This window comes from Pseudopodoces humilis, chromosome 7, assembly GCF_049639895.1.
Source record: "Pseudopodoces humilis isolate 2021_Gansu_Grassland_sample_001 chromosome 7, ASM4963989v1, whole genome shotgun sequence".
Classification (NCBI taxonomy): domain Eukaryota; kingdom Metazoa; phylum Chordata; class Aves; order Passeriformes; family Paridae; genus Pseudopodoces; species Pseudopodoces humilis.
In genome coordinates, this window is record NC_142206.1 from 56,295,735 (window position 1) to 56,309,595 (window position 13,861).

At 42.4% G+C, this 13,861-nt stretch overlaps 1 protein-coding gene across 3 annotated transcripts in view; it reads right to left on the bottom strand.

The window, feature by feature from the left end:
- Nucleotides 1-13,861, bottom strand: part of SYNE2 (spectrin repeat containing nuclear envelope protein 2) — a 174,554-nt gene that overhangs the window by 27,685 nt on the left and 133,008 nt on the right. For all 3 annotated transcript variants that reach the window (XM_088057691.1, XM_088057692.1, XM_014249769.2), the window contains 6 exons: nucleotides 12,374-12,608; nucleotides 10,767-10,961; nucleotides 9,945-10,070; nucleotides 7,804-7,959; nucleotides 4,114-4,272; nucleotides 3,002-3,168 (listed from right to left, as the gene is read on the bottom strand). In XM_088057691.1, the coding sequence (XP_087913817.1) occupies nucleotides 3,002-3,168; nucleotides 4,114-4,272; nucleotides 7,804-7,959; nucleotides 9,945-10,070; nucleotides 10,767-10,961; nucleotides 12,374-12,608 (1,038 nt within the window). The remainder of the gene's footprint in view (nucleotides 1-3,001; nucleotides 3,169-4,113; nucleotides 4,273-7,803; nucleotides 7,960-9,944; nucleotides 10,071-10,766; nucleotides 10,962-12,373; nucleotides 12,609-13,861) is intronic.

A 13,861-nucleotide genomic window follows, 5' to 3' on the forward strand; every position in this document is an offset into this window, starting at 1 on the left:
TAGTTCACCTCCTTCCCAAAACTTGGCCTGCCATGAAGACATACTGAAATGTGGTCCTTGCCCCTGTGATGGTGGGTGGGCCACTCAGAGCCAGGTGTCAGTACACTTAAAGCAGAAGCTCACTGGGTGTTTAACAAAAATTGTTGGAGTTGTAATATTTGTCAAAAAAAAAAAAAAAAAGCTTTAAGTGGTCAGAGATTTGGCACCCTAAACCTCAGAAAGTTTTCACTTTTACTTGCCACAGCTACTCATCTGAAAAGACAGGAGCAAAACCACCTCCTCATTTCACAGATGTGCTGTGAAAATAAGTTCCTACAAGTAACTTTTTTCAGGAGAAAGACAAGGTTTTCTTTGCACCATAGTCAAAATTTGTCACTTCTCTCCAGGAACATTCCCCTACCCTCAAACCCTCCAGGCCCTCTGGCACTCCTTCCCAGAGGCATCTTCTCCATTCCTCTGATTTTCCCCAAGCAATGAAGCAGTGCCCATAAAAAAAGGGCTTTGCACAGGTTGCAGATGTGGCAGCACTTGTGCAGTGCTCCAGTCTCTTCTGCAGGACTGCAGTGGATGCACAGCCCCTGTACCATTCCCTCCAGCCTCCACACACTGTGAGAGGGATCTCTGGACTTTGATGGCTTAATCCAGCAGGGACAACAAAATTCTCCCATCATCCTTTACATGTGTTCTTTCAACACAGCCTCAATACAAATTTTTTAACAGTTTCTGCAAAAGCAGACTGAGAAGGAAGGAGACAGTGTATCAGCACAGGACATCACAACCCACACTCGCAGGTCACCTTGCCTCCAGCCCAAGGCTCTTTGCCCTTCTCTGCTCTCTCTCAAAGATGCCCAATTTGTGTCACATTGGCAATGGATTGAGCTGCTGCCTCCCCACCATCACCTGAGCTTGAGAGAGGCTACTCAAAAGCACAGGAGGAACCTCATCTTGAGTGCCCCAAAGCACACCTCTGAGTGAGATGAACATTTCAGTCAATTGATGTCTAACTTAATTCCTTCAGACATCAAAGCTCAGTAGCAAGCCAGCACCATAGCAGCAAACTCAAAGCAGAAAATTGGCAAGTTACAGCAGGGTGAAATAAACTCTTAGGAGTGTTATCAGAATCTGAGAATCTCAGACACTGTTCTGAGTGTCTGGCCTGGTGGTTACTTTTGACTGAGCAGCTGAGAGCCAAGCCCCAGCAAGGATTAGGTGAGGGAGGAAAGGTGCTGCAAAACACTGCCATATGCTGAACCTCTCTTAGTATTCAATCAAAGGAGACTAGGAGAGCCCACAGGGCTGCCTGATAATCTTGGGCCACCAAGGGAGCTGCTTAAAATCACATTTTTGCCAGGCCCTTCCAGTTCATTACCCTGGTCCTGAGCACCAAGTTGGTAAAAATCACGAGTAGAAGCTGGCATATTACAGACATTTTGGAATTAAGAACATAGGAACAATCAAAAAGCATCACACCAATTCCCTGGTAGCTGCAATATCCACTTAGATACCAAATACTGGGAGCCTTGTTGATGTGCTAGACAAATCCACAATAATGTACCTCAAAGCACCACTGCACGCTTGCCTGAAGGTAAATATTTAAGACATACCAGGTAGTCTTGTTACAGAGTACTGGAATATGGTTCCAGATCTCTCTCTAAATGCCCCAGCAGTTTTTTAGCATGTTTTCCTAAAGCTTATCAGAAATGTGTCAAGCTTACCTCTTTTTTAAAACAGTGCATTTTAATCTGCATTTTAAAATTGCTACAATTCAAAACCAACAAACAGCAGAACAAACACTGATCATAAAAGAGTTTTAAAAGTGACACATTCCTATCAGATGAGAACAGAAAAAGTGCTGTTAGTAAAGTGAAGCTTGCTTTCCTACACCTGATCAAAAACAGACACCTTGAGACAACCATTGCAAGTCTATCTGCAGTGTCAGATCTTAAGAAGGCAGCTTCTGCTTAATCATTCACAGCTCGTGTGTCACCACTAATTCAGATCTCACTCCTGATTAAGGCCCAGCACACCTAGCAGTACATTGTCACAGCTCAACCATCTGCATTATCTGTCCCAAATTTAACTGAGCAACAGAGCCCAGAGTGAGGGATTCACAAGCAGAACAAAACCTTGGGAGAGAAGTTGAGACCAATACTAATTTGGTGTTAGCCTTATTATTTCTGGATTACCAATAAACTCAGCAGGAGGCAAGACCAGCCCAGCATCCTCTTCCCAAGCCGTGGCAGAAACTCAGAGATAATAATGAAATGGGATCATCTCAGTAAGGCTAATACTGAAATGATCATGATGTTCTTAACTCTGTCAAGTATAATAAAGATGCTTAATCCATTAAGAAGAGGTTGTTGCCTAGATTATGCAGGTTTTTGTTTTAATTTCAACTGATAGTATTTTCCACTTCACCACTCATCATACAGAAAATCCCGAATTTAAAAGAAACTCGTATGGTCTTTCAGTTGTTTTTAGGAGGGAGGCAGAATAAAGAAACAGCACTGGTATTAAACAAAATTTCAAACACTTTTGAATATAAAAAAGGAACATTATCATATAAATCTGACTGTCTACAGAGACAGAATAGAATCTATTCCTAAATTCTGTGCATTCAGACATAGAGTGAAAGAGAGGCTTGTGTTAAAATAGGAGACTCAACTAAAAAGCCCAAATGAACTATCATGCTGCCTTAAAATTAGGTTGCAATTCAACACATGGAATGGAAAGATCATTTTGAATCTTCCTTTTACAAAGCTCCTATCATTAGAATTTTATTTTATATGAATTCTTACACCCTGCCCTCTACCGTTGGATAAATTAAGACATTTGGTTTCATAATAGAGCAGTAAGTTACAAAAAAACCCAATCCCTTCAGCCTGACTCTCAGTAATAAATTCCAACTTAATTGGAAAGTCATGTCACTCTGTTTCTGATGGTCAAGGACACAAGCCTCTGACTTTTATTTCACATAAAACATTGAAAATCATTTTCTTACCGTGCTCCAATGACATCGAAGAGGTGCTGCCAGCGATCATTGATTTTGTTGAGTTTATCATCTATTTCTGCAACTCGGCTCTTGTTGCTAGCCTTGATTAGCTGATCACCCATTTGTTTCAAGTGAAGTTTATTTTCACTGAACAGGTTTATTTCTTCCATGCAGTCCTGATAAACATACACAAACATTGCTTTAATTATGGGACAAACAAAACAATGATACCAAAACAAAAATATATGTTTCTTTTCCCACGTGTGTGACGCAAAGTCATGTTTGGCTGAGGTTTCTACATTAGCATGTAGAACTCTCACTGAAAACAAAAAGAAAACCTCAATGAAGAAGCCCTCTCACAATCTATGAAAACATAAGCACAGAAAGACTTGCAAGTGCCGGGAGTAAGTATTCCTAAAAATAGCAATTGAATGTTCTAATTTTATCTGTTGTTTTCCTGATTTAACGTCACTTTTCAATGAAGCTACTTCAAAAGGACCCAAATTCAAGTCTAGGATGGCTTTATTTTGCTGGCATTCTTATCCATAGGAGATCTGGGATTAGATACTGAGATGTTTTAGCCATGAGGAAAAACAGCAGAACAATAATGGTTCTCTTTAAAATCAAGCTAATACAAAAAATGTTAGAAAACACCAACTACCATGGGGAAAGAGGCAGAATTAGGTTTTATTTTTGGTTGTGGTAACTTCTTGCTCACTTGGCATAAGACCTACCCCATCCTTCAGTCTTTTCTTTGTCCTCTGCCTACCAGTTGTGTGGATGATGGAGGTGGTGGGAGCAGTGAGCTGCTCCCAGGACACCACTCTGAGCAGTGCTTGGTGTGCATGTGTGCCCCAAAACCCCAAGAACCCAGACCCCACCACCACAGCTCGCACAGATCACACTCCATGACTAAATGCAGTCCAGTGGCATTTTGGTTCTGCTTTAAGCTCCAAGTCTGAACATCAAGAGCTAATGATAGAAAAGCTCGTCTCACAAAAGCCTGTATGTGCTGGTTTTACACCATGTATCACTTCCAAGAAGCAAGGAACACATGAGGAATGGTGCCTCTATAATGAGTTATTGGACTGTAATTGAAGAAAAGTGCCATTACTATTTACCTTCTGCAATTTGTCTATCATGTCTTCAATGCTAACATCTGCAGTCTGCAACACCTTGCTTTCCATTTGTACCAGCCAGGAGCACAGCTCCTTGTTCTTCTCATTGAACACGATCCAGGCATTGAGCCTATCCTCGATTTCCTGCTTCCGCAGGGACACCTAAGGAAAAGCACACACAATAAATTCCAGCAACAGCTTATCCAGGAAGGAAACCAGCAATTATGAGCCTTCTAATTTCTAGTCTGCATTTGATCTTATTCCGTTTTGCAGGAGCAGCTATCAAGTATTCTACTTTCCTTTCCAAAGCCAGCAAGCAGATTGTTACTACATCTTATTTTGATGATAGCAGGGCAAAAAGTCGAGTAGCAAATACCAGATTCTCTCCCTCAGAAGAATAAAACTGAGTGACAGCTTTATAAATAATGTGCTTATATAATAATTTAAATGTTACACAGTGAAAACCTGAAAATGTCAAACACACAGAAGGAATATAAAATACATAATTACTGCATACTGTTTAGTATGGCCCCATTTATGACACAAGAGAAATAACACCTAAGTAAGTTCTTCTTTTTCTGCCACTCTAAGATAAACTTTGCAACTACCAACTGCAATTATTTTATCTCTGTAAAAGCCTCCCTCTTCTCTTTCTGTTTGCCCACTAGTAATTGGAGAACGTCTAAAAAAATCAGCAGCAAGAATCTATCCTTTTCATTGAAAACTATGGATTTTTTTCTCCCCATCAAAAATACATTTTCCAGGATGGATAAACTAATTGTCTAGCCAGAGAATTAAGGTCTGATATTGCCTGGAAAAGCAGAGTTATTATCATTGCTCCAATATCTCAGAAATAAGCAGGGTCACACTTCTAACTAGCTAATAGCACCTGTCTCTAGCCTAGGGCTCTTAAATATATTTTCTTTACCTTGATGGATTCCTGCAATAAGATATATCAGACAAAGGAAGTGAAAAATGGTTCAAGCTCTACTGGAGCAAGAGAAACAAATAACCCCTCATTCTCACCAATAAATTCTGTCTAAAGACTTTGAATAATGTTTTAGTTGTCTTGGGTGTAAATGTCCCCTCTAAGTATCTCCCCATGGCAGAAAACACTCCCATTTCACATCTCATATGCACTTTATACAGCATGTTACTCCTCAAAATTCCATTATTGATTCTTCTAGACTAATCTCCAACATGATTTTGTACTGCAGATTGAAGTTTAAATGTGTAGTGTGGAAGCAAGGCCGTCTCCCATGTAACACCACGATCAAAACAGAAGGCACCAAGCCACCACATTGCTTTTGTCCCTTAAATTCTGACTTATTTTCAAGGAGGGGATGGAGAGCTGGAAGAGATTTCTGAATCCTTCATGACAATCTAAGCAAAGAGATGAGGATGAAAGCAGTGTCTTGGGACACAGGGAAACAGTCTCCCAAGTTCTCCATAGGAAAAAGCCTGGAGATGCCAGGGACCTCAGAAAGTTTCTAAGAGTGTCTCTGCTCTGGGATGCTCCTGTGTACCTTCAGCCTCAGAGGTTTGGAGGGTGAACCCTTCATCCTTCCTTACCACCTGCAGCATCTCCCACATATGGAGGCGAGTTTACCCTGTCAGTGGAAGGACAGACTATGCTTGTCAGCAAAACAAGCTCTAAACGCTGATGTGATTCTGACTCCATATTTGCCTGCTCAGAACAGGGCAAGGCAGGATTTTAAGAGCATGAAGCACCTTTTAACTGGCTAAGCAATACAGGCTGAGAGTAAAAAACAGAAATAACCCAAAAAATCCCAGACAAGCTTCTAGGAACATGAGCCCTTCAAGCCATTGCTTTGAGCAATTCCTCCTCTGTCCAGCTGCCCTGGTACCACCCCCATTTTGCACCCACCGTTGAGCATCATGTGCATTCCAAAAGGAGGCTAAAATAACATCCATCAGGATGGTGGCTGGGATGAATGGTTAAATCTGTGACCTACATGCACCTTGCAAGGGCAGCTCTGTAAATGCTAATCCCTTGAGTGCATCTGCTCCCTCTGCCCAGTTGAGCACAAGCATCTGGCTGCCCCTGGGCTGTGACAGCTGCAGCTCTTTCACCTCCCTGCATTTATTCTGCAGACTTTCCTCCACACAATACATCTTGACTCTAAGTTGTTATCCAAAACAAAGCAGTCATGCCAACAGCAGAGCTGATAAAGTCTGTTCTCTTTCCCTGGTGTCCAGCACTGAACATCACTCTGGGCTCTCCCGAGGCTCACTAGGGCTGTACAAACATTCAGAGTCTCCCTCCACTACAGCACTCAACAGATTCCTCCCACTATGGATTCTGTGTGCTTAACACATTACTGTCACCACTTTCCTCCCTCCAAGACAGACTGAACTCCATGTAGTTCCCTCAGGAAATTAAAATGGAAACTTTGAATAAAATCTGAACATAAATTACTACAGGAAATTACTACTTGGATAGATTGTAGTGGAGCACATATAAAAATTTTAATTTTCAGGGCTGTTCAACACAGTGGGGACAGCAGGCTTCAGTAGCTCACCAAAAAAATGAAAAAGAACAAAGTTCTTTCATTTATAGGCTTAACTACAGATTTCCATTAGGAAGATGGTTCAGGCATTTTGATTTAAAAAATAATGGCTTGTATTTCTCAGGAGGAGAGAGGATGTCTCGGGTATTATTTTCAGAGTTCAGAAAAAATAACAGAGAAAACACTGGTTGTAGAACAGCTGACTAGTTTAGGGAAAATAAATTAAATTATTTTTTCTCACTGCAATGCAAAAAAAACCAAAAAACAAACTATTTCAATCAAACCAAATATTTATTTCATCACAACACAATTTGTGAAATAAGCACAGCTGTTCATTACTCTGGCAACATCCCCATCAAGATTGCTTTACCTTTGCTTGTGTAAGAGTTAGAAACAAAATACTAACTGGCTTCAATATTTCTTTACTAACGGTAAAATAAAAGCTATTTACTTGTCAGTAAAGAGATACATGAGTTTGGCTTGCTGGTATGTAGACCTCTTCAGAGTAAGTTAAGACCCTGAAGTATTTTACCTCTTCCAATCCTGTTAACAGGTCAAAGTAAGCACACATTCAAACTGCCTAATAACCTAATGCATCAAGTCCATGTGTCTTTGCTGTATATGCTCCCCAGCAATTTTAAATGCAACACTAAATTAAGTGTAATACAGCAACAAGCCACAAAGAATGCAAATGTTTCACAGCATTTTCCTGCTACAAAAAAGACAAATCAGTTCTCAGTGTCCAAACCCAAGGAGTTAGTATTTAAACACGTTTAAGCTTCCTTTTTGCTGGCATTTTATTTTAACTTCCCTCTTCCTTTTTCTGCTCCATGCCCTCAGGCAATTCCCCATGCTCATCCCTCCCTGCCTCTGGCAGCCCAGAACAAAGACACCTCTTCCAGTAAACAGCTGCATCTGGGCTCTGTGCAGTTCCACACTCACTTCTTACAAAGGGTTTACAACAAAACCCTCGGCAGCCTGTCCGGGACACAAAGGGGAGCTCCATCCCGGGTCAGCCGAGCCCGGAGCGGCCCCATTCCCACCCAGAGCTGCCAAAGGGAGCCAGGCCAGGAGAAGCCCCTGTGCTGGCCTGCTCCCCCTTCCCAGCGGGCCCCAGGGATGTCATCCCGCTATAAACACCCCGCAGAAGGTTCAGACTCACCCGCAAGCAGAGCTCTTCCCACTGCCTGTGCAGATGCTCCACTTGCTCCTTGAGCACCATCATGTCCTCGGTGAGGATGAGGTGCGCCAGCTCCGCCTTCATGGCCTGCAGCTCCTTCATGTCGTGGGCCCAGTCTGCCAGCGACTGCTCCAGCTCCTGCATGGAAACGCACCCGCACAAGCCTTGGCACTAAGCTCCTCGGCTTTCCAAACCTGCCGGCTAATCCCCTGCCTGGCCTGTGGGGGAGGAGAGCCGGGAATGTGCAGCCGCCTGTGCCGCACTCTCCATGGGGCTGGGCTGGCCAGGATCCCCGGGAGATCACTGGAACCCAGCTGGAGCCCCACTGGAACCCACTGGAACCCAGCTGGAGCCCCACTGGAACCCACTGGAGCCCCACTGGAACCCAGCTGGAGCCCCACTGGAACCCAGCTGGAACCATCGCTGCTTTCCCAAGTGCTGGAATGCAGCCTGGCCCCAGCAACTCCCCGTGCTCCAAGGCAGCGTTTGGGTTCTCACACCCAGGCCGGCACAGGCTCGCTTCTTCGGGGTCTCCTTTATTCCTGTTGTAACTGTTTTAGACAAGTTGCTTTCCACCTACATTTGCTCCAGTTTCAGGTTATTTTTCTAAACACACAAATTTCATCAGTTGCCTCCTCTAATGAATGATTTCATATGCACTACCTCAGATTTGCAAGCAATGTGCAGCTTTTAAACTGCTTGCTCACAGAAAACAGGCTCTCTTTTCTGCTTTGCTGCCCCAACTCCCTTTTCTCTTTATTGTAAGTTACATATTTCCCTTAACATTGTTAAAATTGTCACCTAAAAGGCAGAGGTACCACTGTGTACAGCTGGGGAATAAGATACTCTACACACAAGGTCCAAGGTCCCATTTTGCAAAAATAGCTGCTGGGAAGGGTCAGTGGTTCATCTAACACAAAAAAAACCCCAAAAAACAAACTCTAACAGAGAATCCAGTTGTCTCATTTTAAAGGGAAAAAAAACCTGTGAGTGTTTGTGTCAGAAATAAGCTGGGTCTAAACCCTATGAGGATTTTCACAGATCTTGGACCCAGCTTCAACACAACAGGAAAATACCAAATAAACCTGACTCTAAATTTTACCTGAGATCACAGTATTCCTATAGATGTGCACACATGCATTTATGTCTCCTAACAAGGGGTAAGTCCAGAGCAATACAGAGCTAACTATGGAATTTCATAGGACATTGCTAGCCTTGTGTAAGATCCAGGGCTAAAGAAAATAGCTTTATTCCATACAGAAGTGAAAAGCTGGAAGAGCATGCCATGCCATTTTAGTCCTTTATTGTACTATGACACCTACTAGCAGCACTTGCACTGGCAGTGTCTGACCCTGACACCTCTACAGCTGAATTTCTCTTGCTGGGATAAGAGACAAACTGTGTGCTTCCATCTCACAGATAATTCAGGGCTACAGCAAGGCTGCTGCCGTGGGAAAGACAGCCAGCACTCACAAAGAAGATTTCAGACAGCTGATAATGAGTTCAAAGCCTTGGCCCGTTAATAAGCTTATTTGTTCCCACTACATAGGTCAACAATTCACTTCATAAAAGGATGATGAAAGGCTGACCACTCCAGACAAAATGTCTCCTATCCCTTGGAAATGCTTTTCTTGCCATTTAATTTTCATGGTGCACTATGGGCTGCAAGTAATTTTGCCACTCCCTTACTCTTAATTTTCCTTCTCTTTAATTATTCCCAGATCCTGCAGGTATGTATGGTGCTTTGCAGAATTACAAGGTCTCTTGCCTGAGGACCTCCATGTGCAAAATGAATTGGGAAACAAAAAGAGAGATTCAGTCATAGGGATAGCAGGCAAATGAGCTGAGAGAAGGGAATTTTTTTCCTTTTGTTTGAGAAACTACTTATTTTATAAATGCAGATTGTAAAGGGAGAAGAAGCAGGAAAAATAATAGTCCAAACACTACTACTACTACTCAACCTTCTTGGTCAGCTGGACTTTGGAGATGGGCAGCAATCAGGATGGTGTAAAGGAAAGAAATTCAGTGTCACTGAAGAGCAGGTACGAGGGAAAACTAATTTTACAGGGATGAGGTGTTGTGCAAAGACTACAGCAATTTGAATACAATATGGCTGTTCATACCTTAATATGTTCCTTGGCTTTGTGGAGCTCTTCATGTTCAACAGGGAGTGGATCTTTTACTTTCTCTTTTAGCGCTTGCAGTCTGCTGTCCAGTTCCTTGGTTTGCTTTTCAAAGCGGTCACAAGTCTGCTCAGAGAGAACCAAGGATGTATAAAAGGTGAGGATACTTTATCATGAGGTATGAACCACACAGATATATTACAAAATAACATTTTCAACCCACTGAAATAATCAATCATGTACTCTGGTTTTTGGAATTTTCTCTTTTGATACACAGTGCCACCCACAAGGATTTGGTGCTTGGATTTAAAGAACTTCAAGCCTCTCCTATTTAAGGCTTGCCTTTGAGAGGCATTTCTGCTCATTTTGTTTTGTTCAACCCAGGAGACTTTAAGCATGGTTTTTGGACTATATCAGTGACAGTATTCAATTTTAAGATACACCTAATAAACTACTTAGCCATGAATGCAAACTGATTGCTCTAAGGAAATAAATATGTGTTTAGATGTTCAACAACATGAGGAGGAACAAGATAAATTTTAGCTTCACAGCCCAAAGCAGGAATGAGCTCCGGGCCATGGGGAGAACATGAGAACAATCAGAGCAGGAACATCCATTGTTCCAACAAATGGAATCCAACTCAATTTCCTTTGGAGAATCAGGAGACCACAGTTTTAGCTTCCTTCAAGCCTTGCTGACACATGACAGGCACTTCCCTCAGAGTGCCCCTGCAGCAAGCAGCAGCTCAGCCCTGGAGATGGTGGGACCGGGAAGCTCTGGAGACCCAATGCCAGAGACGTAGGTGGGGAGGGCATCAGCTACCTGTAGGGTGCCACTGAACTGCATCTTCTTCTTCTCCAGCAGGGCCTGGGTTTTCCCCCAGCGCTGCTGTAATTGGCTGAGCTCCTCCTGGAGAGCAGCACTGGTGTCAGGATCGGAGACAGTGCGCAGCTTCTCGCCAACATCAATGACCAAGGTGTACATGGCTTGCCATCTCTGAAGGATCACCACCTTACTCTTCAAAAGAAAAAAAAAATAATTAACTTTCTAAGCTGTTCTTAGGAAGTTACAGAAGTGCTTTCCCAGTATTTCACTTGGGAAGATGACTCTCAAGGTACAACTTTGTTCATAGGCATGAAAGAGTAATCAATAGATCTCCTATATGCTTAATTGCAGAAAAATCACATTTTCTCTGATACTTTTGATTTATAAAACTGTACAATAGCTTTCCCCAGATTGAATCTATAGGGTGAAAGTGCAGCAGTCAAAAAAGATGGAAATTCAGTTGTACAAGTTACTCAGAACAAAAAATACAATCTAAGTTCTGTGACCACCTCTAACATCAACATCTTAGGCTAATTTTTTCAGCTATAACAGCCCTGTTAATCATGATGTACTCAAAGTGAAGTAAGCCATCAATAATAATTTGCCCACCGCAGATTGATCTCCAACACAAGGAGATAGATATAATCAGCTTCTTTCTGTAGAACAGCAGCAGGAGGAAAAGGACAATTTGAAGTACGAAAGAGAAAACTTTCTGGCTTTCCTCACTACGAAAAAAGCATGAGCACTAAGTTGTAAAATCTACTGAAAATCACCTTTACACAGGCAGGTAGAAATGAAGACGAAATAAACAGGGCAGACACCAGATAGAATCCTGGTAATGTGTTAATCCATCAACACTAGATGTGTGGGTACACAATATAAATCTTGGCCTGTGCAAATAGCATTCAACAGTATGATTTTAAAAGGTTTTAGACTGCCTAACACAAGCATTAAGTTCACTGCTTGCTTCTACCTTCCTATAAAACAAAGAGGTGCATAGTTAAATGGAAAACCAAAATATCCAAAATTAACAAAGGAAAACATTTTTTTCCACTGCATGGAAAATGCAGAACTCACTGTTCTAAAGAACTGCTCACCAGGTTTGTGTGTCTTGGAGTGAAGAGACTCCCTTGCAAGTCTTTTCGCCTTTGTTTCTGGCATCTCCTGCCCATCCCTGCACACACAGGACCCTCTATGGCCTGTCCTGCCACATAAGTACCTTCCTTCAGGCAAAATAGAAGGCCTGAATTCAGCAGTCATGTCAGTAAGATGCACACAGACCTAGAGGTTACCTGCTAGGACAGACTAGGGTGCCTGACTTATCTTCTAGCACCCTGAATTTCTATCCTCATATCCATAAGAATTTTGAAGCATGCAAGGCTACTAAATGGCCGTGCTGATCAAGAAGTTTCTGAGTAAAATGAGCCTTTTGCAATGTCACTGCTTCCTTATCTGTGCTCAGCTTTAAGGAAAAAGTGTCACCAATCATTTCTCCCCCAAGAAAGCGTGTGATTTTAAAGCTTTTTACCTTAGTGGACAGAAGTTGTTTCAGTCTGAGGGAAAAAGCCCACATATTTTAGATTTATGAGAAATAAGCACAGTACCTTGAAATCATGAATTACATTTCTAAGCTGGTAAAGGCTGTAACAGTCCTGGCTCTTCACAGCTGTGAGGAAGCTGTTTGTATCATCAAGGAATCTGTTGAGGCTCTGCAGGGAACTCCTGAAGAGCTGCCACTGGCTCACGAGTCCATCAATATCTTTCTTCCTCTGCTGAACCATCCGGATAACATTCTGCCACTGCTCTTTCAGCAATGTGAGCTTGGAAATAAACTCTGTCCTGAAAATTACAAGGGCTGAGTGTTAATTTATTTTGATCTCAAGGCTGCATACTACAGTAATTGTGATGGATCTCCCATTTGCAAAGTTGTTTTCCAATTATAATACCCAACAGTGCAAGATTTGCAGCCCTAAGCTCAGCCCTGCTCTCTGTATTCCACCTTTTAAGCAATCCAAACAACCTTTCACATGATACCAAAAAGAGTAAGGCAAGTCCATCTTGCAATTGTAGTATAGTAACATACATAGTACAGCAATCAGATACTACAAACACTTCTCTGAAGAACAAAAAGGTCAGTCCAAGTGAGACAAGGTCACTGATTACACTGCAAAATTGATCTGCACAGTGGAAAATTGTGCAGTTACTGAACACATTTAAACAGTTATTTTGTCCTCTTCTTCAACATGGTCAGATGATCCAGCAGATCTGGCTGACTGATTAAGGCAACCCCATCTACCAATTCTGCTTCTCTGCAGGAGGCCATCATCCCTGATTCACTGTTACACAAACCCCTGCCTTTCTGTGGATAGTTCCCAACACAAAAATCCAGCAGCTCAGCTTAGTTCAGCCCTACCTTCCCTGGCAATTTTAAGCAAAGCTATGGATTTCATACTGGCACGTCTGAGGGGAGCACACACAGTCCTGCCAAGCCTCTGGAAGCAGCAAGATCTTCCAAGGAGGGAAATGTGTTCACCCCAAACACCTGAGGCAGCTGAACCTCTGCTCACAAACATTACCTGCTGTTTCTCACACTACATTAAGAGAAAGGTGTAAGATCATACTGATAAAAAACAGGTTTAGGTACCATATGTTTGGGGTTTCGTGGCCAGTGACTCAATGTCCTGCCATGTGTGCCAGGAGCAGTGTGGATAGTCCACACCTCTGCACTCTGAGAAGCAGAAAGCTCCAGAAAGAGGGAGAAGATCCTTCATACGCAGCATCCTTATTATGGTCTGTGGGCAGGCAGCTTCTCAGCCACAGGTATACAACAAAAGACTCCTGTTCAGGAGCAATTATTTTTGTTTTCAGCCCAGCCTGTTACTATCCCAAATGCAGTCTGGCCAGGGTACCTGTGTTTCTTTCTCACTGCACTTCCTTCATGTTTTTGCAAAATGTGACAGGTGATCACTCAAAGAGTGGACCCAGCTAAGAATTTGGGTTTATGTCCTCATAAGAGCTAAGATTCAATACCAATTCCAAGGAAGATAACATATTCACTAAATGACTAAGATCTTAAGGATAAAACCAAATAA